Source organism: Agelaius phoeniceus, chromosome 25 (assembly GCF_051311805.1).
Source record: "Agelaius phoeniceus isolate bAgePho1 chromosome 25, bAgePho1.hap1, whole genome shotgun sequence".
In the NCBI taxonomy this organism is placed as follows: Eukaryota; Metazoa; Chordata; class Aves; order Passeriformes; family Icteridae; genus Agelaius; species Agelaius phoeniceus.
In genome coordinates, this window is record NC_135289.1 from 1,127,669 (window position 1) to 1,153,126 (window position 25,458).

The following is a 25,458-nucleotide window of genomic DNA, read 5'->3' on the forward strand; positions in this document are numbered from 1 at the left end:
AGCTTGACCTGGCTGAGAGCTGCTCACATCTGCGGCCAGGGCACATCCAAGAAAAGCCTGTCCTGGTGTCATCTCCAGCCTGTTTGCTCCACAGCTCTCACGTGGGGGTTTCTGCTCCCTTCTCTGCTCTGCCCTTGCAGTCACTCTGGTTTCTTGTCAGTGGAATGATCAGGGGCTTGTTAACGTCCACGCTTTACGAAAAGGAGTTGAAAGCTTATAAAATGAAAGTCAAATGGAGCCATCAGATAATAAGAACAAAGCCCAGATAGTGAAGGGCTGGCACATTTATCATCGCTTGAAGCCTCCCCGTGCTCTCACAAGCAGCCCCCTCTGTGTTTGAAGGCAACTGGGGTTTTCTGCTCCTGAGCAGAGGTGGCTCAGTGCTCCCCAGGGGTCTGCAGGGCCCTGTGGTGGGCAGGGTGGGTTCTGGCACAGGGGCACGCCCTGAGCTGCCCTCAGCTGTGCTGTGCCCCGCAGGTGCGTGTTGGGGGGGTCACCTTCTCCCCTGGCTCGGTGAGCATCGTCTCTGACAGCCTGCTGACCCTGCCCGCCATCGTCAGCATCGCGGCCGGCGGCTCCCTGCTCCTCATCATCGTCATCATCGTCCTCATCGCCTACAAGCGCAAGTCCCGCGAGAACGACCTCACCCTCAAGAGGCTGCAGATGCAGATGGACAACCTGGAGTCCCGAGTGGCCCTGGAGTGCAAGGAGGGTCAGTGCTGCTGGGGCTGGGGGGCCCTGGGGGCTGCAGCTCCATGGGTGGGGTCCCAGCTCTCCCAGTGCCCCGGGGAGTGCAGCGGGGAGCTGGAGGGGAGTTTGTGGGTGCTCCTTGGGGTTTTTGTGGGGTTTTTTGTGGGGTTTTTGTGAGTTTTTTGGTGAGTTTTTTGTGGGGTTTTTGTGAGTTTTTTGGTGAGTTTTTTGTGGGTTTTTTGTGGGTTTTTTTGTGAGTTTTTTGTGGGTTTTTTGTGGGTTTTTTGGGGGTTCCCATGCCTGCCCCACTGCGGGAGGGTGGCAGCCCGCAGCGTGTGAGCAGCAGACACGGCTCTGATGTGCAGAGAATGGGATTAGAGCTTGATCCTGCTTAGGCATCCTGCCTAAATTTCGGGTGTTATTTGGAGTATGCAGAGCTGCTGCTTGAGAGCTTCCACATGGGCGAGTCCTGTCCCTTGCAAGGAGGCAGCTGAGCCCTCCTCACCCCGCAGGTGAAGGTGGATTTTGGGGGGTGCTGCTGTTGTTTCTTGCTCCTCCCACCCAGGAAGGGGCTTAATCAAAGTAAAATAAATATCTGCACATTTCATAGTGGAGAGAGAGAGAGTAGCATTGGATTTGTTCAGCCGATTTAAAGGGTAGCCTTGAAAGCACAGGGCAAAAATTGAGATGTATTCAGAAGGCACAGATTCATCTTGGCACAGCCCAGCTGGGGTACAGAGGCTTCCCTGAGCCAGCGTGTCACACTTTGGAGAGGGAACAGGAGGAGACACATCCAGCTGTACAACACGGTGTTAGGAGAGGAAAATAAATCCCTTCCTGACCCCTGCAGCAGCTCAGATTTGATCTGCATCAGATTTGATTATCTTGCCAACTGTTGATCGAGGAGGAAAACAAGAAGAAAGGAAAATAGGGGAGGCAGCAAGTTATGAAAACACATCCTTGTTTCTCTGCGCAGCCTTAAAAGGTGTTTTAGGTGTGTGTGCACAGGTGTGAACTGCATACAAATTACCCACAGCTTTGTTCTCCGTCTCTGCTCTGAGCACAGCCTGCTCTCCCACCCTGGGCTGCTGAGATGGAGCCTCCAGGGGTGCTGAGCTTGTTGGGGCTGGTCTTGTTGGCATCGTGGGGATTGGACATGGGTTGCATTCGGTTATCTCAGGGGTCTTTTCTGACCTGAACCTTTCCTTGATCTGCCCCTCCTGCCGTGCCCACGGAGAGGGCAGCCAGCCCTGCCCAGAGCACCCTGGAGCTGAGCTCTGCCCCTTTCTCTCCCTGAGCAGCCTTTGCAGAGCTGCAGACGGACATCAACGAGCTGACCAGCGACCTGGACCGCTCGGGGATCCCCTACCTGGACTACCGCACCTACGCCATGCGCGTGCTGTTCCCGGGCATCGAGGACCACCCGGTGCTGAGGGAGCTGGAGGTAACCCCCGCCCTGGCCCGGCTCCCCAGGCTCCCCCGAGCCCGCAGGGACGGCAGCAGGAAGCCCTGCAGCGCCCTGAGGGCTCCACACCACACAGCTGTGATCCAGCTTCGGGGGATGCTCCAGCTCCCCTTTTCTTTCTTACTCCCCTGTGGGCTTCTGCATGCGCTTAACTAGACAGGGGAACATGACTAAGAGTATAAAAACAATTATTACAATCTAAAAAATTCCCCTGACAAAAGATGCAACCCATCCTGTGAACAGTCATTGGATGCCCTGGGGTCAGCAGGGTTCATTGTAACTCCCAGCCTGGAGTTTTATCTCCTCCCACATTGCCAGATTCCTTTCGGCTTCTCCTCCCTGGTGTTGGTTGATTTTTATTTTATGGGGGTTTATATCGCTCTAGAGCAGCGGCAGAGCAAGGCAGAGCAGTCGTGGCGTGTTTTAAATGCTCCAAAGTCCCTTGGTGAGGCAGGGGATGGGTGAGAGCCCGGAGCATCCTGCCCGGAGCATCCTGCTGCTGTTCCCTCGCGTGTCCACAGGAGGGCAAGGAGAATGCCCAGGCATCCCAGCCTCCGAGCAAGCGCTCCCATCTCCCTGGATTTCCCACCAGGATGTGTAAAAATGCACAAAAAACTTTCGCTGGGAATACGGAGGAGTTGGGAAGGCACAGGGCTCCATCAGTGCACCTGGAAGACGGGCCCTGCTCACCAGCAATAGGATGGGGTTCATAAACATCACCTCACACCTGGGATGGGGCTGTGATGCCCACCCTGGGATGGAGCTGCCATCCTCCCCGTGGGATGTGCTCAGCTCAGCTCTTCAGGCACTGGGACTGCCCCAGTAAATCCTGAAATCCTGAAATCCTCCACACAGACCAGGGCTGGATGTAGGAGGGAGGAGTCCTGCTTGCTTTAGGGCTGGATTCCTTTAACCAGGAAGGCTTTCCCTACAATTAAAGCATTAATTTGGGTTTCTTTCCTCAGCCACCAGCACCCAGCAGTTGCTGTGGTGTTTCTAAAACAGGAGCAGCCTCTCCCAGCCCATTCCTGCTCCGAGTTCTCCAGCTCCATGCATTATGTTTGCTGTTGGAGTTGCCAAAGAAGCTGACACTCCAGCAAACAAATATGAATGCTTTTTTTTTTTTTTTTTTACTCATGAAAAACAGAATTGCAGAAGTGATAAATGTGTTGCCAATTACACAGTTGCTTAATTATGTAACGTTAGTAAAACCAATACATAACTCTCCAAGATGGTTTGGTAAAGAGTTGCTTCGTGCAGTTCATCATTTTCACTTGTAATGAATTACTTGAATCCGCAACTGGCTGAAAGCCTCAATTAATTTTTTACACTTGGCCCATAATAAAGCAATAGTCTAAATTAGTATTTAATTTACTTACAAGAGTGTCACTTTTTGTGCAGAACAAGCAGAACTGGGTGTCATTTCTGGGGCCATGAGGCTCCAGGCTGCTGCTTTATGGTGTGGACAGGGTGCAGCTCCCAGCCAGGGCTCAGGGCAGCTGAGCAGGGAGAGGTTTGCTCAAAATGCACCAGAAACCACATCCAGGGATGCTGAGATCCTGAGGGTGCAGCCAGGGTTAAACCATCCTGATACCCCCAATGTGAGAAGGGCATAGAACTGCAGGAGCATCTCCAGAGGAGGCCAGGAAGTTCCTCAGGAGGCTGGAACAGGTTGGGAGGGTTGGGAATGTTCAGTCTGGAGAAAATAAAGTTGTGTGGAGACCTCCCAGCACCTTCCAGGGTCTGAAGGGGTGACAAGAGAGCTGGAGTTGGGACTGTTCATCAGGAACTGCAGGGACAGGACCAGGGAGAATGGATTCAGACTGCCAGAGGGCAGAGTTAATGGGATCTTGGGAAGAAATTATTCCCTGTGAGGGTGGGGGGGCCCTGGCACAGAGAAGCTGTGGCTGCCCCTGGATCCCTGGAAGTGACTGAGGCCAGGCTGGAGCACCCTGGGGCAGTGGAAGGTGTCCCTACCATGGCAGAGGGTGGGATGAGTAGATTTTTATGTCCCTTCCCACCCAAACCATTCCCTGCTCCTGAGATGCTGGCAGGGCCACCCTGGTGCTGGCAGCGCTGCCCCGCTGTCCCTTGTCCCTCCGTGCCACAGCTGACGGCCACCATCTCCTCCTGCAGGTGCAGGGGAACGGGCAGCAGAGCGTGGAGAAGGCCCTGAAGCTCTTTGCCCAGCTGATCAACAACAAGGTGTTCCTGCTGACCTTCATCCGCACGCTGGAGCTGCAGCGCAGCTTCTCCATGCGCGACCGCGGCAACGTGGCCTCGCTGATCATGACGGGGCTGCAGGGCAAGCTGGAGTACGCCACCGACGTCCTCAAGCAGCTGCTCTCCGACCTCATCGAGAAGAACCTGGAGAACAAGAACCACCCCAAGCTGCTCCTGCGCAGGTGAGGCCGGGCGCGGGCAGGGGATGGGTCCTGAGGGCGCCTGGTGGGGCTTTCAGGAGGGGTTCCTGCATGGAAAGGGCTGGGAGGGGCTGCCCAGGGAGGTGGTGCAGCCTCTGCAGGGGCTGGTCTTGTTGACAATGTAGGGATTGGACACAGGATGGATTTGATGGTCTCAGGGGTCTTTTCCGACCTGAATAATTCCAGGATTCTGTGATCTGAGGGCTCTGCAGGGTCTGGTCTTGTTGTCAACGTGGGGATTGGACACAGGTTGGACTTGATGGTCTCAGGGGTCTTTTCCAACCTGAATAATTCCAGGATTCTGTGATCTGAGGGCTCTGCAGGGTGTTGGAAGGGAATTGCTGCTCTCCATCCATTTCCTCACCTGTCTCCAGGTCGGGGGCTTAGCCCTACCCTGGGATGGCTGGACAGGGTCTCAGACAACATCCTCTGGCTCTGCCTGGCTGGGGAGCAGCATTTGTGTGCCACAGCTGGGCCAGGAGCTCAGGATGGGTTGAGCAACTCACCCGAGGCAGAGCTGGGAAGAGCCAGCAAGAAAATTGGGAAAAAATGTGCATTAATGCGGGGCATAACAGCGGGCACAAGGAAAAGGCTGCCCCTGTTCTCCCCATCCTTGGGAGTCCTGCAGAGCCTGGCCTTGGCCAGTGCTGCCCCTGGGCTGTGCTGGGGCTCTGCTGGCATCACACTGGAGAGAGGGGAGGATTTCACAGCTCCAGGAAAATTTCAGGGGTCCCTGCAGCCACAATGAATATACTTGACAGGAAATTGCTTTAAATCTGGCTGTGTTTGCGGAGGCAATAACTCATCTTGGCAAAGGAAGCCGCCTTAATTTCCCCCGTGGTTTGACGAGTCACTGGGAAGGCGTCTTCTGCCTCAGCCATCAATAATGACTTTTCCTGGCGCTCCAAAAAACGCAGGGATGGTGATAAGAGCTGTGCCCACTTCTCCCTGAGCAGCCAGCAAGGAGCCAGGGCTGGGGGCTGTCTGTCCTTTGGGCTGTCTGTCCTTTGGGCTGTCTATCCTTTGGGCTGTCTGTCCTGCACCAGGATTTACCCATTGCACAAGGAATCGCAGGATTGGGCATCTACCACCAATCTGGGCAATTTCAGCCAGTGTTTCACCACCCTTGTAAAAATCCCTGCTTTATATCAAGTCTGAATCTACTCCCTTTTAGTCTAAAAGCTTTATTCCTTGTCCTGATACTCCAGGTCCTATTAAACCTTGGCCTGGAGACCTGTCCCAACCCTGTGCCCAGCCCAGCCTGGAGCTCCCTGCTCTGACTTAATAAGGAGTGATCAGCCATGAAGTGAAACACTATTTTTGAAAACGTTTTGAGCTCTCTGGTGGCAGCAGTTGATAACTGACACTCAGTTCTTTCCCTCTTTCTTCCTGGCTTTCCCTTCTCTCTTTCTTCCACGGCTGCCCCTCGCGGGAGACAGCAAGAAAGTTGACGTTAAATCAAACAGCTGCTCTGCTTGCTGGCAACAGCAGTTTGGAGACCTACACAGAGCAGGGAGAATTAATAAAACACATATTTATTCTTTAGGTTCTCCCAGCTCGTTTTGTTTAGCTTTGTTTTCTTGCCGGAGCAGCCAAGGCTGGGCGCTCTTGTCAGGCTCCTTTGGAAAATCATCTCTGGATTGTGCTGTGCCCTCCTTCTGTGGTCAGCATGAGGAGCGTTTCCCCCAAGTCTAGGGGTTCTCCTCTGCCCTGGCAATCTCCAGGAGTTTACTTTTTATTTTTGGAGCAGATTCTTAACAGCATCCAGAGCCTGGTGATGGGACAGAGTGGTGCTGGTAGGGGCAGCTCAAAACCTGGCAGCAGATTTGGGGGCTCAGCAGATTTGGGGGCTCAGCAGAGCCCTCTGTGTGTAGTAGAAAAGCCAGGCTCTGGGCTGTGAGGCAGTTTCCCATTTGCAAGGCAGAGGAGGGCAGGGATGCTCCATGCAGGCATTCCCAGCACCAGGGAGGGTGAGAGCTGCCCCTCTCCACCAGCACAGGGCAGTGAGGATGAACCCAGCATTGACTCCACTGCTGGCTGTCCCCAGGACTGAGACACTGCAAATATCCCACTCCATCCCACCCCATCCTATAAATCCCACCCTATCCCATCCCATTCTTCCCTGCAAAATTCCCCACCTTCTCTGTCCCTCCACTTTTCAGTGCTTTTTGCAGAGCTGGTGTCATGAGCAGCCCACAGGGAGAGGACACAGCAGCTTCACAGGGAGGGCTAATTGGGAGACTTGCTAGTTCTTCATTTAATATTCTATGAACAAAGTAGTTTATTAAATTAATATTCCCCCTGAAGCCCTGAATGTGTTATTTTCTGAGTTTTTCACCTCGTCTGTGGCTTGTGTCAGTGCCTCTCCATTTTCTAGGGCTGTTTGGAAGGGTGCTGGTGCTTCTTCTCTTTAATTGGGTGCCTGAAATATTTCAAACAGGAGAACGACGTGAGTGTCAATTTGTAGGATGAATTTTTAGGCAGTTAATCAATTCAGCCTTAAATTCTTCGGGGATCTGGAGACATTTTCACGAATTCCTGACAGATGTTGCCATCCTAGGAGATGATGGATGATGTTACCCCAGGTCTGTTGGCCGACTGGTGTCAGTTTTTGTTTGTTGAAATCTCTGGCTCCTGTTTATTTTTGATCTGCCTGGCTTTGGAATCAAGCCCTGTGCTTCTTTGGTGTGTGCTTGTAATTCCAAGCACTTGGAATGCTGTGGGGACTGAGAGCAAGAGGCAGCCCCTCACTTAAAGGGAAGAACAGGGAAAAAAGGAGTGGAGTGTGAGATGTGACCCTCTCCAGGTCGGGGAGGAGGTGACCTGGCCCATGGCGAGGGCAGAGGGGTCAGCCCCCAGAGGGAAGGGAATTGCATTCATCCCTCTTTGCTTGCTGGAATTTGGACCAGATCCTGGTGTCCATGAGGGGAAGGATGAGCCAGGCCAAGCCATGGTCACAGGTGGGCATGGTCCTGGTCACAGGTGGCCTGGGACATGGTCACAGCAGCTTCCCCCTGCACGAGGCTGGGGCTCCAATTTGTGACACCCCCCGACTACCAGAACCATCCCATCCCACCCCATCCCACCCCATCCCACCCCATCCCACCCCATCCCACCCCATCCCATCCCATCCCACCCCATCCCATCCCACCCCATCCCACCCCATCCCATCCCATCCCATCCCATCCCACCCCATCCCATCCCGTTATCCCATCCCATTATCCCATCCCATCCCGTCCCATTATCCCATCCCACCCCATCCCCATCCCATCCCATCCCATCCCATCCCACCCCATCCCATCTCATCCCACCCCATCCCATCCCGTTATCCCATCCCGTTATCCCATCCCATCCCAGGAAAAGGGGCTGTGGAGCTTTAAGCAAAACCTCGGGACCCTGCAGAGGCAGCGTTGAAAGCTGCCATTAGGAGCCATTGTATTTAAATTAGAGATAATGTCGGGCACAATGCGGGGAGAGGACACTGGGTGGGACTGCGGAGAAAGCTGCAATTTCCCTGCCATTGTCACTCGGCTGTCCCTGATTGCCGGGAGCTGCTGTAAATCCCAGCGAGTGGCTGAGCCGGGCTGTAATTTGCGCCACGTGCGGGGAGCTGAGTGTCACCAGGCTGGCTGTCACCGGCCCCAGCAGGCTGGGATGGGCTGCAGGGACAGGGACAGGGACAGGGACAGGGACAGCGCTGCTGCTGCCCTCGGTGCAGTTTCTGGGCTCCGTGTGTGATGTTTGCCCTCCTGCCTCCCCCAGGACCGAGTCTGTGGCCGAGAAGATGCTGACCAACTGGTTTGCCTTCCTGCTCCACAGGTTCCTCAAGGTAAGGAGAGGTGGAGCGGGGATCCTGCTCTGCTCTCTCAGCCTCCAAACACCCCGGCAGGGTGAAGCTCTTCCATCAGGCTCCAAGAGATGCAGTGGCAAGGAGGGAAAGGTGGAAATTTGCTCCATGCTCACAGCCTCCCCCAAGCCTCAGGTCTCCCCGAGTAATTCCCACTAAAGGAGGTTCTGTTACACCTCTCTGGTACTTGTGGGGAATTCTCACATCTTCATGCCTCAGCTTCCATAGTTTTAACTTCATTTGCGGCTTTGGAAGCCCCACTGACTCCAGGGGAGTGAGTGGTGAGATCGAGATCTCAAATTCCATTTTTTTACAGCCATAAAGGCTCAGCAGGGATTTACCCTGCCAAAGACAACACAGCCATGGAGCAGTGAAGCTCAGGGCTTTGGCTGAGCTCTCCAGGAGCTGCTGGGCCGCTCATGTGCTCAGGGCTGAGCCCGTGGGGCTGAGCCTGTGCTGGGGCGAATCCAACCAGGGCTGGCACAGGAGGAGAGGCACCTTCCCCCTGGCGAGCCCTGTGTCCTCCTGTGGTGCAGGAATGTGCTGGGGAGCCCCTGTTCATGCTCTACTGTGCCATCAAGCAGCAGATGGAGAAGGGCCCCATCGATGCCATCACGGGGGAGGCGCGGTACTCCCTGAGCGAGGACAAGCTCATCCGGCAGCAGATCGAGTACAAGACCCTGGTGAGTGACAAATCCAGGGATCAGGGCCCTGCCTGGGCTGTGAGTGTTGCTGGGCAATGAGGACACGTGTCCCAGCCAGGTGTGGCCCCAGGTCACAGGTGTGTCAGGAAAATGAATCCACAGACACCAGAGGTTTGTGTCCAAAAAGGAGACAGAGGAGTCCTTTTTGGCTTTATTCCAATAAAGGGAGAGGCCATGGGGTGTTCCCCTGGGATCTCTCACATTTTTGGAGGATGCAGCCTCCCTTTTTATCCCAATTTCTGGCCACATTTCCTTCTCTCTTTCCCCTTTTCTGAGGTACTTGAAAGGTACAGACTTTCCAAAACACCTGATACCAAAGATTCCCCTCTAATGTACAGCCCTCCGTTTTAACTTTTAATTCTTATGGAATTTAGGGTTTTTTCCTTCCCCATTGTTTCTTTCATCTTTCAATGTCTAATTTCATTTATCATCAAACCTAAAGTTTATTTGTAAAAGCAAATACCTTTTCCCATTCATCAATCACTGGAATCCTTCCCATCGTTTCTTTTTTCTCCCAGTGCTGGTTTTATCCACCAGCAGCCCCACAGCTTGTTTGTAAAGACAAATCTGCCATTTCCCCTCGGGTGGGAGGGGAATGCTTTACCTCCCTGTGCTCTGGGCACTGCCCTCCTGCAGCCAGTGGGAATGGACACCCAGGGCCCCTCTCTCAGCAGTAACTGTGTAAATATCACAGATGCAGTAGCAGGGATGCATTTAGGGCTGCAGCGAGGTTGCACCTCTCCTTCAGAGCATGGTGTGCTTCTCCTCCTGCAGATCCTGAACTGCGTGAACCCAGACAACGAGAACAGCCCAGAGATCCCCGTGAAGGTGCTGAACTGCGACACCATCACCCAGGTCAAGGAGAAGATCCTGGATGCTGTGTACAAAAACGTCCCCTACTCCCAGAGACCCAGAGCTGTGGACATGGATTTGGGTAGGGGCTGCCCTGCCTGGAGGGAGAAAGGGAGGGAAGTGATCAGAGGGGCTGGGGGTGATCCCCGGGGGGATCAGAGAGGCTGGGGGTGATCCCTGGTGGGGCTGGGGGGGATCAGAGGGGCTGGGGGGGATCCCTGGTGGGGCTGGCACCCTCTGACCGTGGCTTTCCCCGTCCCCAGAGTGGCGGCAGGGCCGCATTGCCCGCGTGGTGCTGCAGGATGAGGACATCACCACCAAGATCGAGGGCGACTGGAAGCGCCTGAACACCCTGGTGCACTACCAGGTGAGGGAGCAGCCCCACTGACAGCCCCCAGCAAGCTGCCAGCGGGGAAAAGAGCAACAGGAACCCAATTCCCAGTGCCTCCTGTGCCCAGGCAGACAGCCTGTGTGATAAACCAGAAGGGTTCCATGTGCTTCAGCATTAGGGGGGAAAGCAGCCTTGACACGGAGCTCAAAGGAAGCAGCAGAGTTGAAAATTGGCTAAATTGAACCTGCCAGCCGTGGGAGGGAGGCAGAGGGAGCAGTGCAGGGGCTGAGCTGGCACTGCTGGGGATGAGGGGCCTGGGGAGGGCAGCACGGGGGGCTCAGGACTTGGTCTGGGGGCTGGGGCAGCCTGGAGTGCAGCAGGGGAGGAACAAAGGAAGAGAAGTGGAGCCAGGCAGTGAAATGCTCACACAGGGTGGGTGAGAAGGCCTAAGAAATTCTTGTCATCTTTATCTTCTGGATAGGGCAGAGTCTGTGTGAAAGGGCTCCTCACAGTGTGAAAGATTGGAAAAGAGGGAGCTGGGGAAGGTTTGGTTGGAGGGAATCAAAGCAGAAGATGGGAAGAGAGGCAAGGAGGGGGCTGAGGAAGGTTTGGCTGCAGGGAATCAAAGGCTTTCCCTCCCAGCCTGTCTGCAGCACAGGATAAGTGCATTAATTGGGACTGTAACCTACTCCTGTCCATCACCACCTCCCCAGAAGTGTTTAGTGTTTAATCTGGCATCTCTCCCTGTTTATCCAGCATCTCCAGTCCATCAGCCTGACTCACGCTGGGGGACTTGAATGGGAGCCAGTATTGACAGGAGCCCTGCAATCAGGGAGCCAGGCAGGAGAGTGCCATCAATATGCACAGTGCATGTTAAAAAGCACCTCCAGGGTCAACTTTTCCAAGCAGCCCGCAGGATTTAAACACAGATTACCATAAAATGTCAGAGAAGTTGCGCAGATTAATTCCATTGTTCCTAAAAATCTGTTTTACCTGACAGTTGCAAGGGATTAACCAACATGCAGGGAAGCAGCGCGACTTTATTATGCCTTGATCTTTAAAAGTCATCGTCAGGAAGTCACAAGTGAAAGCTGTGCTTGTCTGATGTGTGCTGGATGCTGGGGGAGGGAGCACTTCTGTTCCAGAGCCTGTGGGAAAACCTGAGCCAAAAGCTTCCCCTTAAAATAAACAAAATCCTCGCAGCACTCGGGATGCTGCAGCTCCTGCTGCCATTTGAATGTCAGGTTTGCTCTGGAAGAAGGGAGGAGTTGGCAGCCAGACACCCAGCCAGGTAGGGACACGAGCCCCAGCTCTGCTCAGCCCAACTGAGCTCTCTCAGGCATTACAGAGAAGCCAAATTCTGTTCACTGCAGCAGAAACCCTGTCAAGGCGAGCTTTGACAGGATTTCAAAAACTAACTGATATATATATATATATATATATAAAATATATATATATAAAATTATATATATAATTATATATATAAAATTATATATATAATTATATATATATATAAAATATATATATAAAATTATATATATAAAAGTATATAAAAGTATATATATTATATATAAAAATATTTTTATGTATTATATTAATATACATAGATAAATTTTAAATAAATATATATTTATTTATTTATTTATTTAAAATTTTATTTTATTCTTACCAGTTTGGTTTTTTTGGGGGTTTTTTTTTCTGTCGGAGTAGAAGTTTTTATTAGGTATCAAACCTACAGATGTTCCAGGACTGCACAGTAAAGTCCCAGCTTTAGGAGGGTGTAAAATCACTGGGGTTCCATGTGCTCTCAGCGTTTAACAGGAGTGTGACACATGAGCCAGGTGTGGTTCAAACCATTAAAATAAATGTGGATTTCCAGAAGAAGGGTAAAGATGATCTCTAGGAAAGAAGTGAAAGCTGCTTTGCAAAGCCCTGCCCATTTTTTATGCAGAGCTGTTTTGTCTCTATCCTGCTCTGAAGGCAGGGGAGATCCCTGTGTTTACAGGTGGTGCTGGGGGATGCTCAGCCCAGGTTCCAGGTGTGTCCCTTGGACAGGTGCTGCAGGAGCCTCCTGGTGCTCCTCATTCCCAGGATCCATTCCCCACAGCCCCATTCCTGCAGCTCCAGGGCTCCAAAGCACCCTCCTCCTCCTCCTCCTCCTCCTCCTCCTCCTCCTCCTCCTCTTCCTCCTCCTCACCGTGCCCCGAGGTTGGTTATTTATTTAATCCCAAGGGTTTCCCAGCTCCACACCTGGGTGTTGGATTTCGCTGCTTTTGTTTTCTACATTAGAATCACAAAAATACAATAACTGATCAAATGCATTTTTCATGGGAAGCCTTCACATTCAAAACCCAAATTGGAATTAAAGAGAAATGTTCACCTTTCTAATAGTTTTGAACCACTTTATGAAATTATAGAGAGAACTGTTCACCTCCTGCTTATTTCTTCATTTATAAAAATAGATGTGTAGCTTAAATAAGTGTAATTCTTTGTTTAATTCTCCAGAGCTGTTACACATGGCAGGGAATTGTATTACATTTGTGCAGTATCCTTTTGGCTTCATGGCCATTAAACTCCATGGGAGAGTCCTACCCCGTGTAGTTTCACTCAGGAAAAATGAAACCCTGAATTTCATACGGAATGATTTACAGTGGCTCACGCAGGGTTAACTCAGAGGCAGCAGAGCATGAATACCTGTCAGCCCCTTCCAGTCTGGAGAGGCCAGGAGACCAGGAAGCTGCTTTAAATGAAAAATTAGGAGGAGAAAGGGGAGGTTTGGGTGGAAAATGAGGCTTAGGGAGCGAGGGTGGTGTGGACGCGGAGCTGGAATCATCATCGTGCCCTCGCTGCCCCGCGCAGACACAGCTCCGAGGCCTGGGCTCCCTCCTCCCCCTGCCCAGCTTTCCCTTTCCCTGTCTTTAAGGTGCTTTGTGCCCCGTGTTTCCAGCTCGTAGAATAATCAGAATATTTATAAAGTTGTAGAGCAGCCAGGCAGCCCGGGGCGCGTCCCGGGGGTGCTGTGGCAGCGCACAAACGCGTGCTCCACCTGAGGCTGCTCTGCAGCTGCTGGGGCTGAGCTGACAGCAGCCATTCCACCCCGAATTTACTGAGTGAGAGGGCTCTTTCTGTGTGTGTGTGTGGAATTTTTAGTGCCTCTCTCCCAGTAAAGCACAGCCCTGGTGGAAATGGATCCGGCACTGGAGCACCCCGGGCTCGGGTTTCTCCCTGGTGAGATGGAGCTGGAATGGAAGCTAATAACAGCCCAAGAAAATAATATCAGCACTGATCACTCCTTCCACTGGCTTAATAAATTGGATGAAGTGAGGCAGGAGCAGCAAAGGAAATTATGGAGGTGTTTGGAGTGTTTTGCTTAGAAAAATCTCACTTTTGTGCCGTGAAACACAAGTAACTATTATTTCCACTATCACCAGCAATAATAAGAACTCGGATTTCCATGAAACCTTTCATCTGGATGGAGCCCAAAGCCTTGGAGGCAGCACAGGTCATTGTGTGCAGCTCACCTTGGTGCTGCAGATAGGGTACAGACCCCTGGAGCTGCTGGGGGAGCCAAAACCTCCATTCATGGGGTCAGTGCTGAGTCCATCTCCTGAGTCCTGGCAGATAATGCATGGTTTAGCCCCAAAAGGCAATTCCTGCAGCAGGAAGAGGCATTTCTTTTGTGCTGAGCCTCTAAAAAGCATCTGCTGAGTCCTGGCAAGACGTGGTGGCTCTGTGCTCCCTCACTGTGCTGCACCACAGGTCACAAGTTCAAAATTAAAAGCTCCTCAGGCCCATTCCCTGGAAACCTGCAGCTCCTTAATTAAGGGGAATAAGTTAGAAAACTTCCAGTGACTACCAGATTTATAGGGAGGATAAAATTAAACATGGCTACTAAAATCTGCTGTAACGAAACCTTGTTAGTGCTAATGTTCATTTATAGTTTGACTTCCCAGTGTTTAATTCCTTCTCTGGAGCAGTAAAGGGATAACAATTAAATACCCTGAAAGATGGCTTTATGACTTGCTCCGCTGTAAATCAAACTTTTAAAGTTCGTAAAAATTGCTAAAATAAAAAATGGTTTAATAGGAATGTTTTATGGCCCATAACGTTATTACAGCCCTTTTATTCCCTCTGCATTGTTACTTTAATTGGATCACAACAATTCTTGAGATTCTCATTTTTATTGGGTAAGGCATAACCTTAAATCAGAACGACCAAAAGCATCTTCACCACATCTTTTGATTTATCCCTCGCTTCCCTCGGCCTCCTGCTGCAGCCTGACCCAGCACAGGGCTCAGGGAGCGTGTCCTGGGCTGCCCTTCCCTGGATTTGCTGGATCAGCAGCCTGGGATCACGGGGTGGGCAGGGAATCCCCCTGGCTGGTGACTGGTCCTGCTTTGCCTCCCCAGGTGTCCGACCGCTCCGTGGTGGCTCTGGTGCCCAAGCAAACCTCCTCCTACAACATTCCTGCCTCTGCCAGCATCTCCCGCACATCCATCAGCAGATACGGTGAGAAGTGGGATGGGAAGGGATGGGATGGACGCACACTGGGGTGTAGGTGGGGAAAAAGCAGCAGCTCCCCGCAAAGAACCGCCCAAAACAAGTGGAAATCCAAACGGAAAAACAATCCCTGGCTGCTGGTTTGGATTGCAAAGGCTTTTCCAGCTGTGAGAGCAGCAAAAGGACCAGGAAAGGTGAGAGGAGGGGAAAGGAAATGCCAAGAACAGGAGCAGCCTTTGGGAGTGTGGGGTTTGGGAAAGGTCCAAGGGCTCAGAGGGGATGGGTGATGCAGGAGAGGATCTTTGAGACCCTTGGCCCTGAGCAGCACCACAGATAAACCTGATTTATCTGATCCTCCCCCTGTTCCTCCCCAAGTGCAGGATCCTGAGCTCTGAGCTAATGGGTCACAAATGGGGAAGGGCAATCTTAGCACAGAGTGCAGGGATGTGCACACCTGGGAATTCCTGATTTGCATAATAGAAGGGCTCAGCACATTCCAGAGGGTCCCTGAAGATGCTGCAGCCTGAGAAAATGAGCCTGCAAGGTGCCAGGTGCACGCTTGGAACACTAAATCCACAATAATTGTAATAATAGACTTCCATAAAAGGCAGCAGTGGCAAAATCTCTCGAGTGCTGATCTTTCATTATCGTTCATTTCACAGAGTGTTTTACCAGCAAAAAGTCTCCTGACAAACCCATCTCCTCCTCTTGTTTATAGCTCCCAAAATAATGTTGGTTTTTAGCTCGAGTGAGTGTTCTGAGGAGCCAAAACCAGGGGAGTCTTGAGGTAAAAACCAGGAGAAAAGGCATTTTTCCCTGCCAGGTGCAGGCCCACACATCCCATAGTGCAGGTGATGGAAAAACCAAGGCTGGGTCTCACAGCCTGAGCCCTCAGTGCTCATTGATCTCTGTCAGCTGGAAAAGCTTTTGCAAAGCACCAATACGAGCAATCATTGCTCATGTTAAGATTAATATTTCTAATTGTGCCGGCAGAATTTAAATTAGATACTTATTTACTTCCCCTGTCATATATCAGTACAGAGATATGTTTAAAAATAGAATTACTGCATGCTTCCTGAGCTGTCCCCCTGTCTGTCTCCTTAATTATATCAGTTGGAGCACTCATTTATCTAAGCCTTAATCAGGGATGAAAATCCAGCTACTTTGGTAATGACTTGAGTATTTCCCTCAGCTGATTTACGATCGATCCCCACACTCCTGACGAGGAGGGGGAGCAGTGAATTGAAGGCTGAACTTGAGAAAATGCACGAGATTCCCAGAGAACAAAGAAATGTAGCAGGAGGAAAAATCCAGCAGGGCACATTTGGGCTCCTCAGCCTCATGTCTCATCCTGGAGATGCTGGGGATCGAGGGAGGGACATTCTTTGGGAAGGGAAATATATAAAAACATGTGCCAAATGTCCCCATGGTTTCTGAGCAATGCAGGGAAAGTTGTCTGGTGCCCTTTGAGCTCCCTTTTCCTGCAGGGACAGCAGGGACAGCATGAGGCTGGGATGGGGGACAGCATGAGGGATGGCACAGGGGGCAGGACTGGCCTCAGGCTCTGCTGTTGATGCTCAGCTTGAGTCCTCTCTGCTCTCCTGAAAGCCTCAAGGACAAGCTCAGCAGCTTCTCCTGCCCTTTGCGCTGGCTGTGCTGGGCAGCTCCTCATTATTTACAAAATCCTGAAATTGGAGCTCTGCTTCTGCAGGAGTCAGTGCCCGGGGCTGTGTGCGAGCTGTGACTCAGGGAGGATTTTTGTGTGGATCTGTATGAGGAGGAAAGGATGTGAATGGGGCAGGAAAGGCCATATTGGGAGGGGAAAAAAAAGCTCAATTCTGAGGTTTTTTGTTGAATGGAGACCACCACAGATTTTTGCCAAATTTTGACCGCATAGAACGAGAACGCGCGCGAAACAAAACCGTGCGGGTTTTCCATTTCATTTCCCCGCCAAAAAAAAAAACCAAAACCCACCAACCAAAAAACCCCAGTGCCAGCAATTTGGGCACTATCATCCCTGCTGAGGACACTGAGGAAGTGCAGGAGGGTTTTGCTGTGAGCGTGACCAGCCTTTCTCCCTGGCTCAGACTCCACGTTCCGCTACACGGGCAGCCCCGACAGCCTCCGCTCGCGCGCGCCCATGATCACCCCCGACCTGGAGAGCGGCGTCAAGGTCTGGCACCTGGTCAAGAACCACGACCACGGCGACCAGAAGGAAGGGGACAGGGGCAGCAAGATGGTGTCTGAGATCTACCTGACCAGGCTGCTGGCTACAAAGGTAACTGGGCTGGATTCACCTGGGGAACGCACGGCGAGGGGGTCCTGGTGAGGCTCAGCTCCCAGCCTGGCTGGGTGTTCCTGGCACTGGGAGAGTCCTGGAGCAGCAGCAGAAGCCCAGCCCAGATTTTCTCACACTCAAGGCAATTGCTGCAATTCTCCTTTTTTTTTTTTTTTTTTGCACACTGTTAAAACTTCACCGATTCACAAATTGGTGGATGAAGCAGTGCCTGGAAATATTTACCTATTCCCTCAACCAGATATGATTTTCCTGCTTTCCCCTACGTGCTCATCAGTGTGGATAACACAGCTGGGCTCTGGAAAGCAAAAAATAAATTATTTCAGGTTAGAAATAGAGAGTAAATGAGTGAGTAGCTGCAGGCTGGAGCTTTTTGAAAGACCCCAACCTTGGTTATTCCCATGGGATCTGTGGTGGCACTTTTTGGGGCTGGTAACATTTGGCGTCTCTTCCTGCCATCACTGCTTGGCCAGGGGAGTGCCTGTCCCTCCCCTCACCCCCTGGATTGCTGCTTCTGTCACCAAAACTGCAGGAAAAACAGAGACTTCTAACAGCATCTTTTCAATATTAGAGAATTAGGCATTACTTTATTCTGGCCAGGATGTGCAATAGAAATCATTTCTTCCACACATGCCTGGGTTGTGAAAATCATCCCATCGCACATGGGGTTTTACCCCATTTTTCACATATTTGTACATAAAACCTCCAAGGAAATTCACATTCACTGCTTCTAAATTACACAATTCTCAGTACTTGATCTCCTATTGGTTATTGATCCTTTCAGTGCTAATTTGGGCCTCATGCTTTGGTTCTCTTATCAATCATTTCCCAGACCAGGTGTCTCTGATCACACTGGGGGTGATGTTTGTCAATGTTCATTTATCCCCTCTGTATCTTCTGGCTCTGGGAATCTCCTTTTTGTTGATTGAAGCCCACAAGCTGGAAATTCCCAAACCCTTGGTGAAATGAAGCCTTTCCAAGAGAAAACCTCAATTGCCCCCACCCTGCGCAGAGGCAAACAAACCCCTGAATAAAATCACATTACAAAAAAACACAAAGCTAGAAGCTGTCTGCTCTGCCCTCCTGCCACCAGGGCACGCTGCAGAAGTTCGTGGATGACCTGTTTGAGACGCTGTTCAGCACGGTGCACCGTGGCAGTGCCCTGCCCCTGGCCATCAAGTACATGTTCGACTTCCTGGACGAGCAGGCGGACAAGCACGGCATCCACGACACCGACGTCCGGCACACCTGGAAGAGCAACTGGTAACGGGGGAAAGGAGGCGAATACGGGTGGTTCTGGGCAAAGAATGATGTAGGGGATGGTTTTGGGATGGGTTGGGAATGGCCAAGCCCCAAAGAGGGACACAAAGCTGTGCTGCTCACGGGGTGGGAGCCTCGGTGGGCTGCCAGTGTTCACAGGATGCTAAAATCCTGAAATATCCTGATTTGGAAGAGAAGGGAGACAGCCTGGCTATCGCTCTGCCCAGGGTGGGAGCTGGACACTGCCCTCAGGCTGTAGATCTGCACATCTGGGCTTTGGAAAGAGTGGAAACCAAGGTTCCAGTGCCTGCCCTGTGCTGCCAGCACTGGCTGGGAGGGGGAGCTCAGCCAGTGGCTGCACCTTTCCCATCACTTTGGAAAGCACCTGGGGCATTTGGGCTCCAGCAGGAGGTGGCACAGGGAGAAGGAGCCAGCTCTGCATGCCTCAGGCATGGGCTACAGCCAGGTCCAGCCTCTCCAAACAGTGGGAGATCCCACATCTCTGCCTCTGCTGCTATTTTAGGATTAAAACCTCTGTGGGTTGGAAATTTACCTCTGCAAGAAAGGAATAAAAAAAGCACAACAAATGGTTGTTCCCTGAAGACCTTGCATTTTCCCCTGAGTCCCTCGTGGTTTAAAAGGTCTCTAATCATCATGGCTGCAAAAACTGCTTCCCTGCTAAGGCAGCAGGAAGCTCAAAATGATTAATTTAAAGCCTTAGAAGGAGTTATTGGGATAAAAACTGTAGAACCGCAAGAAATTACGAGAAAAAAAGAAAGCAATGACCACCAGAGTTTGGTCTGCCAGAGCCAACAGGCCCCACCAGGCCTGGACCTTCTTTCTCCCCCATCTCAGCTGAGCTGCAGCATTTCCAGAAAGGGAATTTTTGTGGGGATGTGGGAGAAGGCTGCCCCTGGAGCAGGTTGAAGCAAATGGAAGTTTGGAAGAGGGAGCTGGGGTGTCTGGGGCTGGGGCTGAGCTGCTCTCCTGCAGCACTGCAAGAGTTAAGGCTGCAGCCTTCAGCGAGCTGGAGAGACAGAGAGAGCTGCGACTTGAAAGGTAATAGAAAGCAGCAGCTGCTTTTTTGATCCTGCTATACAGCCAGAGAAAAAAAGGAATAATAATTCCCCTTTGATTGCAAAGGCCCCGGGATTTGGGGACAAAGCCTGTGGTTCCTGCTGCCAGCCCGTGGGTCCTGGAGAGCAGCTGGGCAGAGCTGATCAGTGCCAGGGCTGCCCCTGCTCACCCCGCACTGACCCTGCTCTGCTGAGCTCCTCCTGCAGGTGCCCCCCCAGTATCCCCAAACTGCCCAGCTCTGCCCTGCCCCATCTCCTCCACTGCTCCGTGTGGGATCTGAGCCTGGAGCAGCTCCTGGGCATGGCAGGATCCACCAGCAGCACTGGGCACACTGGGCTAACTGGTGCTTGATGGCCTCAGCCCAGCTCCTGTTTAAATTCTTCTCTTATTCTCCCCACCGCTCGTGTTCTGCCTGGGAGCACCATGCACAGCATGCACCCTTTCCTTTTGTCTTATTTCATTTCATTTCATTCCAATTCTCTCTTTGCCTCCCAGCCTCCCCCTCCGCTTCTGGGTGAACGTGATCAAAAACCCTCAGTTCGTGTTCGACATCCACAAGGGCAGCATCACGGACGCCTGCCTGTCCGTGGTGGCTCAGACCTTCATGGATTCCTGCTCCACCTCCGAGCACCGCCTGGGCAAGGACTCCCCCTCCAACAAGCTGCTCTACGCCAAGGACATCCCCAGCTACAAGAGCTGGGTGGAGAGGTGAGGGCAGCACGTGGGAGTCGGGGTGCAGGGTGCCCTGAAACGCCATGGATCTCAGGACAGAGCATCTTGAGTGGAAGGGAAGCACAAGTGTGACCGTGTTCACAGGGGTCCGAGGATGAGGGAAGAGAGGAGGATCTGACTCCGTGTTTCAGAAGGCTTGTTTTGTTATTTTATCATATATATTATATTAAAACTATTCTAAAAAATAGAAGAAAGGATTTCATCAGAAGGCTGGCTAAGAATAGCAAAAGAAATAATGATAACAAAGGCTTGTGGCTCGGACTCTCTGTCCGAGCCAGCTGGACTGTGATTGGCCATTAATTAGAAACAACCACATGAGACCAATCCCAGATGCACCTGTTGCATTCCACAGCAGCAGAGAACCATTGTTTGCATTTTGTTCCTGAGGCCTCTCAGCTTCTCAGGAGGAAAAATCCCAAGGATTTTTCATAAAATGTGTCTGTGAAGGACACAAGGACCACCAGTGATGCTGCAGGGTGGTTCTCAGCCCCACCAAGCACCGCTGCTCCCGTTTTCAGCTCATTAAAGCCCAGAATCCCATTTTGCTGGATGCAAACACAAAGCAAAAAGCTGTTTTTATCCCTGCAGAGCTTAGCTTAAATCCCAGGGGGAACAGGAGCATTTGGGGCATGCCTGTTTCTCATTTTTCCCCTCGTTCCTGCAGGTATTACGCCGACATTGCCAAGCTCCCGGCCATCAGTGACCAGGACATGAACGCCTACCTCGCCGAGCAGTCGCGCCTGCACGCCGTGGAGTTCAACATGCTGAGCGCCCTCAACGAGATCTACTCCTACGTCAGCAAGTACAGCGAGGAGGTGGGTGTGGGCAGCAGTGTCCCCTGGGCCATGGTGGTGTCCCCTGGAGTGATGGCATCCCCTGGGCCATGGTGGTGTCCCCTGGAGTGATGGTGTCCCCTGGAGTGATGGTGTCCCCTGGGCCACGGTGTCCCCAGGGTGACAGGGCCCCATGGCAGGTGTGTGGGAGAGCAGATGCAGTGCTGGGCTGTGTAGGGATCCCTCTGCTGCCTCCCAGAGCTCCTTGCCCTCCCTTCCCTGGGTTCAGCCCAGCTGTAGCTGGCGCTGCTCCTGCCCCACTGTTCTCTTCACGCACAGAGGGGTTGGGGATTGGCCACACTTGTAGCATCCTCCCCAGGAGGGTTGAGAGCTGAAATATTGTGGGAGCACCTGGATACCTCAGCTCTGGCACGCACCCAGTGAAGTGGAAAATATTCATGACCCATCAAAGCTCCCCAGAAACCTCGGTGTCCTTTGGGAGCAGCACGGTCCAAATCCCCGTTGTAGTGGCACAGGCTCCGCTTTGCAAAGGCTTCCTGGCAGCCTGAGCTCCTTTAATGAATGCATCACTTGAAACCAAGTTCTCGCCATCTGTTCCACCCCTTCATTTCTCTGCAAGAAGAACCGATTTTGTAATTACGTCCACGAAATGGAAGGGTTTTGTCATTGAACTGCATGTAGCCATTTGTGATACAACACCACGGCTATTTTCCCATTAGGCTTGAAAAATCTCATCACTTTCCTGCTAAACGAGACAAGAAACGTGGACTCCAAGGCACCAGAAATGTGGAGTCCAAGGCACCAGAGTGGTTTTTGCTGGGTGGGTACGGAGGGGTCCAACACACCAGTGACAGCCAAGTTGCTTTGCTACTTATTGGGATTTCACAGCTCCTCACATGGAGCTGCTCACATCTCGCTGCCCACCCACCTCTCCCACCTCCTCTCTCACGCTGATTTCTCTCTCTGATTCATTTTCTTCCCCCTTTTCCTGTTCTCCCCCCCAGCTCATCGGAGCTCTGGAGCAGGACGAGCAGGCTCGGAGGCAGCGCTTGGCTTACAAAGTAGAGCAACTCATTGGGGCCATGTCCTTCGAGAGCTGAAGAAAGGTCACGGGCAGCAAAGGGCAGAGCATCGCGCGGACTCTCGGGAATTTGGAGGGAGAACAAGCAAGGAAGGCACTGGACACACCCCCCCAAGGCTCTTCTGGAGAGAGCAGAGCTTGGCTCAAGGACTGGCTGTGTTCAAAAATCATACAGGATCCAGTTTGAAAGGGCAGGAAGGGAAGAAGATGAAGCATCTGCATCAAAGTCCAAGCAAGGTGGATAATTTTTTTGAGTGCACGCAGAAAGAAGGAGCCTGGAAAGTCTGGATGTCTCCACGACTGCTGCTTTGCATGAAAGTTGTTTAATGTATATTGGAAAATAAAACTTTATTTAAAGGGTTTTTTTAAAAAAAATTAAAAAACAAAGGAAGAAAAAGAAAAAAAAAAATAGAGCAAAAACCACAGAGGCCATAGAGATAATCCTGGCAAGGAGGATCAGGTCCGAATCCTGTCCCTGAGAGCCTTCCAAGGACACGGCTCAGGCATTCTGCAAATGGACTGTCACACAATTGGAACGTCTGGAAAACCAAAATGTCTTCGTTTTGGATTCTTACAGCACACAGGAGCACAAGTTTGCACCACACCTTTTTACACAAGAGAAATAGCAGTTTTGCCCAAAAATAGTCCAGTGGCTGAGTAACTTAGAGGCACTAGAAGGAACTTTACCTGAATTGCAAAACCACCAGATCATCCGACCTGTCCTGAAATCCAGCTTTATCCATGTATTTATATCATGTCAATATACCTATTTTTTTTTTTTAATCCCATTTACTGTCAAATGAGGGAAGGTCTGAATTTCATTGCTTTTCCCTTTTCCACCTCCATCCCACCTCACTGGCTGATCCAGCAGTGTCCAGCATGGCCATGGTGATCCAGCAGTGTCCAGCAGTGTCCAGTATGGCTGTGGTGATCCAGCAGTGTCCACCAGTGTCCAGCAGTGTCCAGCATGGCTGTGGTGATCCAGCAGTGTCCACCAGTGTCCAGCAGTGTCCAGAATGTTTATCCAACAGTGACCAACACTGACCCATTCAGTGTCCACTGCTGGTTCCTGCCACATGAGCCAAGGCAGAGCTGGGCTGACACCTCCAGGGTCGGTTTTGGGGGTCTCCAGCAGCCAGCTCTGATTTCTCACAGCAAAACCCCCAGACCCTGATGTTTACGGTGACAATACTTGAAGAGCCTGGATGCTGGGAGAGCAGATCCTTGATTTTCTGCTGGACGTGCAGTCCTTGGGCACAGGCTCCCTGTGGGTGTCTCCTCCAGCGTTTGCCGCCTCACCCAGGGCCAGGACTTGCATTTCCACTGGGAAAGGGAGAGAAATCTCTGCTCCAGGCAAGAGCAAACCTTAACCAGCACCCCGGGCCAGCCAGCTCTGCTGTTGTGTCTCTGTGTCGGCGTCTCGTTGTTCTCCTCAGTTCCTTGCTGGCCCCCACGGCTCCTGTGGCCAGGGACAGGCAAATGTTTGTGAGTGTTATTTCTTTCAAAGACACCAAAGCTTATGTGTGTCCCTTTGTGGAGTGCCAGGAGGGGAAGGAGTGCTGTAAATATTTCTCTCTGTAGTAAATACTGATACATGTGCAGGCTGCAGTGGGGAGGCCAGGGAGAGGAGGCCTGATGGAAATACAAGAGTTGGCTGCAGGAGCTTGGCAATGGCAGCAAAATAATCCCTGGTGTCTGCCCAGGCAGTGTCACACCAGACTGGGACCTTCGTTTGCAGCCAGTGTGTGTTGAAGGAAAATCCATTTCCATCTCCATCCCCCTCCTCCAGCATTCCTGCCTGGAGGAGCCCAGCAGGGCTGCTGGCCTTCTGTGTCCTGCAGTCCAGCACCAGGGGAGGGGAGAAGCACGTAGAGAAATACTCAGGAAACTTGGTTTAATTACCATTCAGTAAAAGCCATGCCAAGTCCACTTTCTTTTGGTAATCCACTTCTGTGAGTCTCTCTGAAAAGCAGAAAATGCTGATGATAATAATCAACCTTGTGCAATAAGTTCTTGACATTTACAGCGGCCTGAGCACTGGATTTACTGAGACAGGGGGAGAGTGGCAGAAACAGAGACTGAAAGGCAGAGCAGTGCTTGTACTGCCTGTTATCCAAGAGCTCCCTTCCCAGGGACCCTGCTCCTGCACAGTGAATCTCATTTCTGAGGCAAAAAATGTGCAAAAGTCCGACTAAAAGTGATTGGAGCAGTCCCAGCCTGGCCTGCTCTTTGCTGCAGGTACCCCAGGGCACGGCACAGGGTCAGGCTTGGAAATCCTGCATTTTTTTTTTTGCTGGTTCTGTTCCTGCTGTTCACAGCGATCCACCACACAGCTTAGGTGAGGGATTGCCGGGTCTGTCCCAGCTGTGGTTGTTGGTTTGGGCTCACCAAGTTCTCACGGTACTCTGAAACCCAAAGAGAGCACTCCAAAAAGCTCCTGGAGGACTTCCAAACGCTTCCAAACACCATTCTGGGGAGTCACCTCTGCAGGACTCACAGTACGAGCACAGCCCAAAGCAAAGGCCTGGCTGAGCATCACCTGGGCCTGGTGACAGTGTCCCTGCCCCACAGCCCTCATGGTGCTCCTCTCTGCATCTCTTTGAGAGGCTCCTGTGTAGCTTTTCATCCTGCTTTCCTCCTCCTGCTGCCTCCCCTCTGGCCAGGAGCACCCCCCAAGCCGAGGCTTTGTCATTCCTCCTCCCCTGTATTTTCTCAGCAGAAATGGAGGTCCCCAAACACCCCCTGGTGTCCCCAAACACCCCCTGGGTTCTCTGGGAGGACATTAAGAAGACAAGGGGACAACTGAGTTCATCTTCTGGGCTGTGGGACGATTCGAGCTGAGAGAAGAAAACGGGAAGCAGCAGGAGCACTTTGCAAACCAGTAAATTCTTACACTTCTGACTGAATCCCGAAGGAAACAGCAAAACCTCCTCTTCCATCACCTGGAAAAGCTTTGGGAGGATGGCAGAGGGAACAGCACAGTCCTGGCTGGAGGGGTGGCCTAGAAATACGTTGCCAAGTATCTTCTCATGGTGGTTGACATTAATTATGGATCTTTGCAGGCAATTATATGGATTGAAGCAACATATCCCCCTGGGGCAGAGCGCTGGGAATCTCTTGCCCTGTTTGCATCCAACATTTCCATTCCTCCTTCGGGAGGAGGAAGCTTCAGATCTCAAAAATGGCATTTTCTTCGCACTGGCAGCAAACTGGACTCGAGATTTGGTCAGGAGGGGGCTCTTGCCTTAGATGAAACGATTTCACGTCCCTCTCATTGCCCCCCTCCTCCTGCAAGGCTGCCCAGAGCTTGGAGTCTCCAGCTCGCTGCGTTTCAGGTATTCCAACGTCAAAGTGGGAGACGTCACTTGCCGGGATCTCTCTGCCTGGTGTCACCGCTTGAATAATT

At 51.8% G+C, this 25,458-nt stretch overlaps 1 protein-coding gene across 3 annotated transcripts in view; it reads left to right on the plus strand.

Annotated features, from left to right (window-relative positions):
* The window catches only part of PLXNA2 (plexin A2), a 140,319-nt gene extending 118,059 nt beyond the window's left edge, over positions 1–22,260 (plus strand). For all 3 annotated transcript variants that reach the window (XM_077190609.1, XM_077190610.1, XM_054648973.2), the window contains exons 20-32: positions 478–712; positions 1,992–2,134; positions 4,292–4,560; positions 8,341–8,407; positions 8,962–9,108; positions 9,904–10,063; positions 10,245–10,348; positions 14,722–14,821; positions 16,900–17,090; positions 18,202–18,371; positions 19,941–20,153; positions 20,842–20,992; positions 21,976–22,260. In XM_077190609.1, the coding sequence (XP_077046724.1) occupies positions 478–712; positions 1,992–2,134; positions 4,292–4,560; positions 8,341–8,407; positions 8,962–9,108; positions 9,904–10,063; positions 10,245–10,348; positions 14,722–14,821; positions 16,900–17,090; positions 18,202–18,371; positions 19,941–20,153; positions 20,842–20,992; positions 21,976–22,071 (2,046 nt within the window). In that variant the 3' untranslated portion in view covers positions 22,072–22,260. The remainder of the gene's footprint in view (positions 1–477; positions 713–1,991; positions 2,135–4,291; positions 4,561–8,340; positions 8,408–8,961; positions 9,109–9,903; positions 10,064–10,244; positions 10,349–14,721; positions 14,822–16,899; positions 17,091–18,201; positions 18,372–19,940; positions 20,154–20,841; positions 20,993–21,975) is intronic.
* Positions 22,261–25,458: the final 3,198 nt, after the last annotated feature.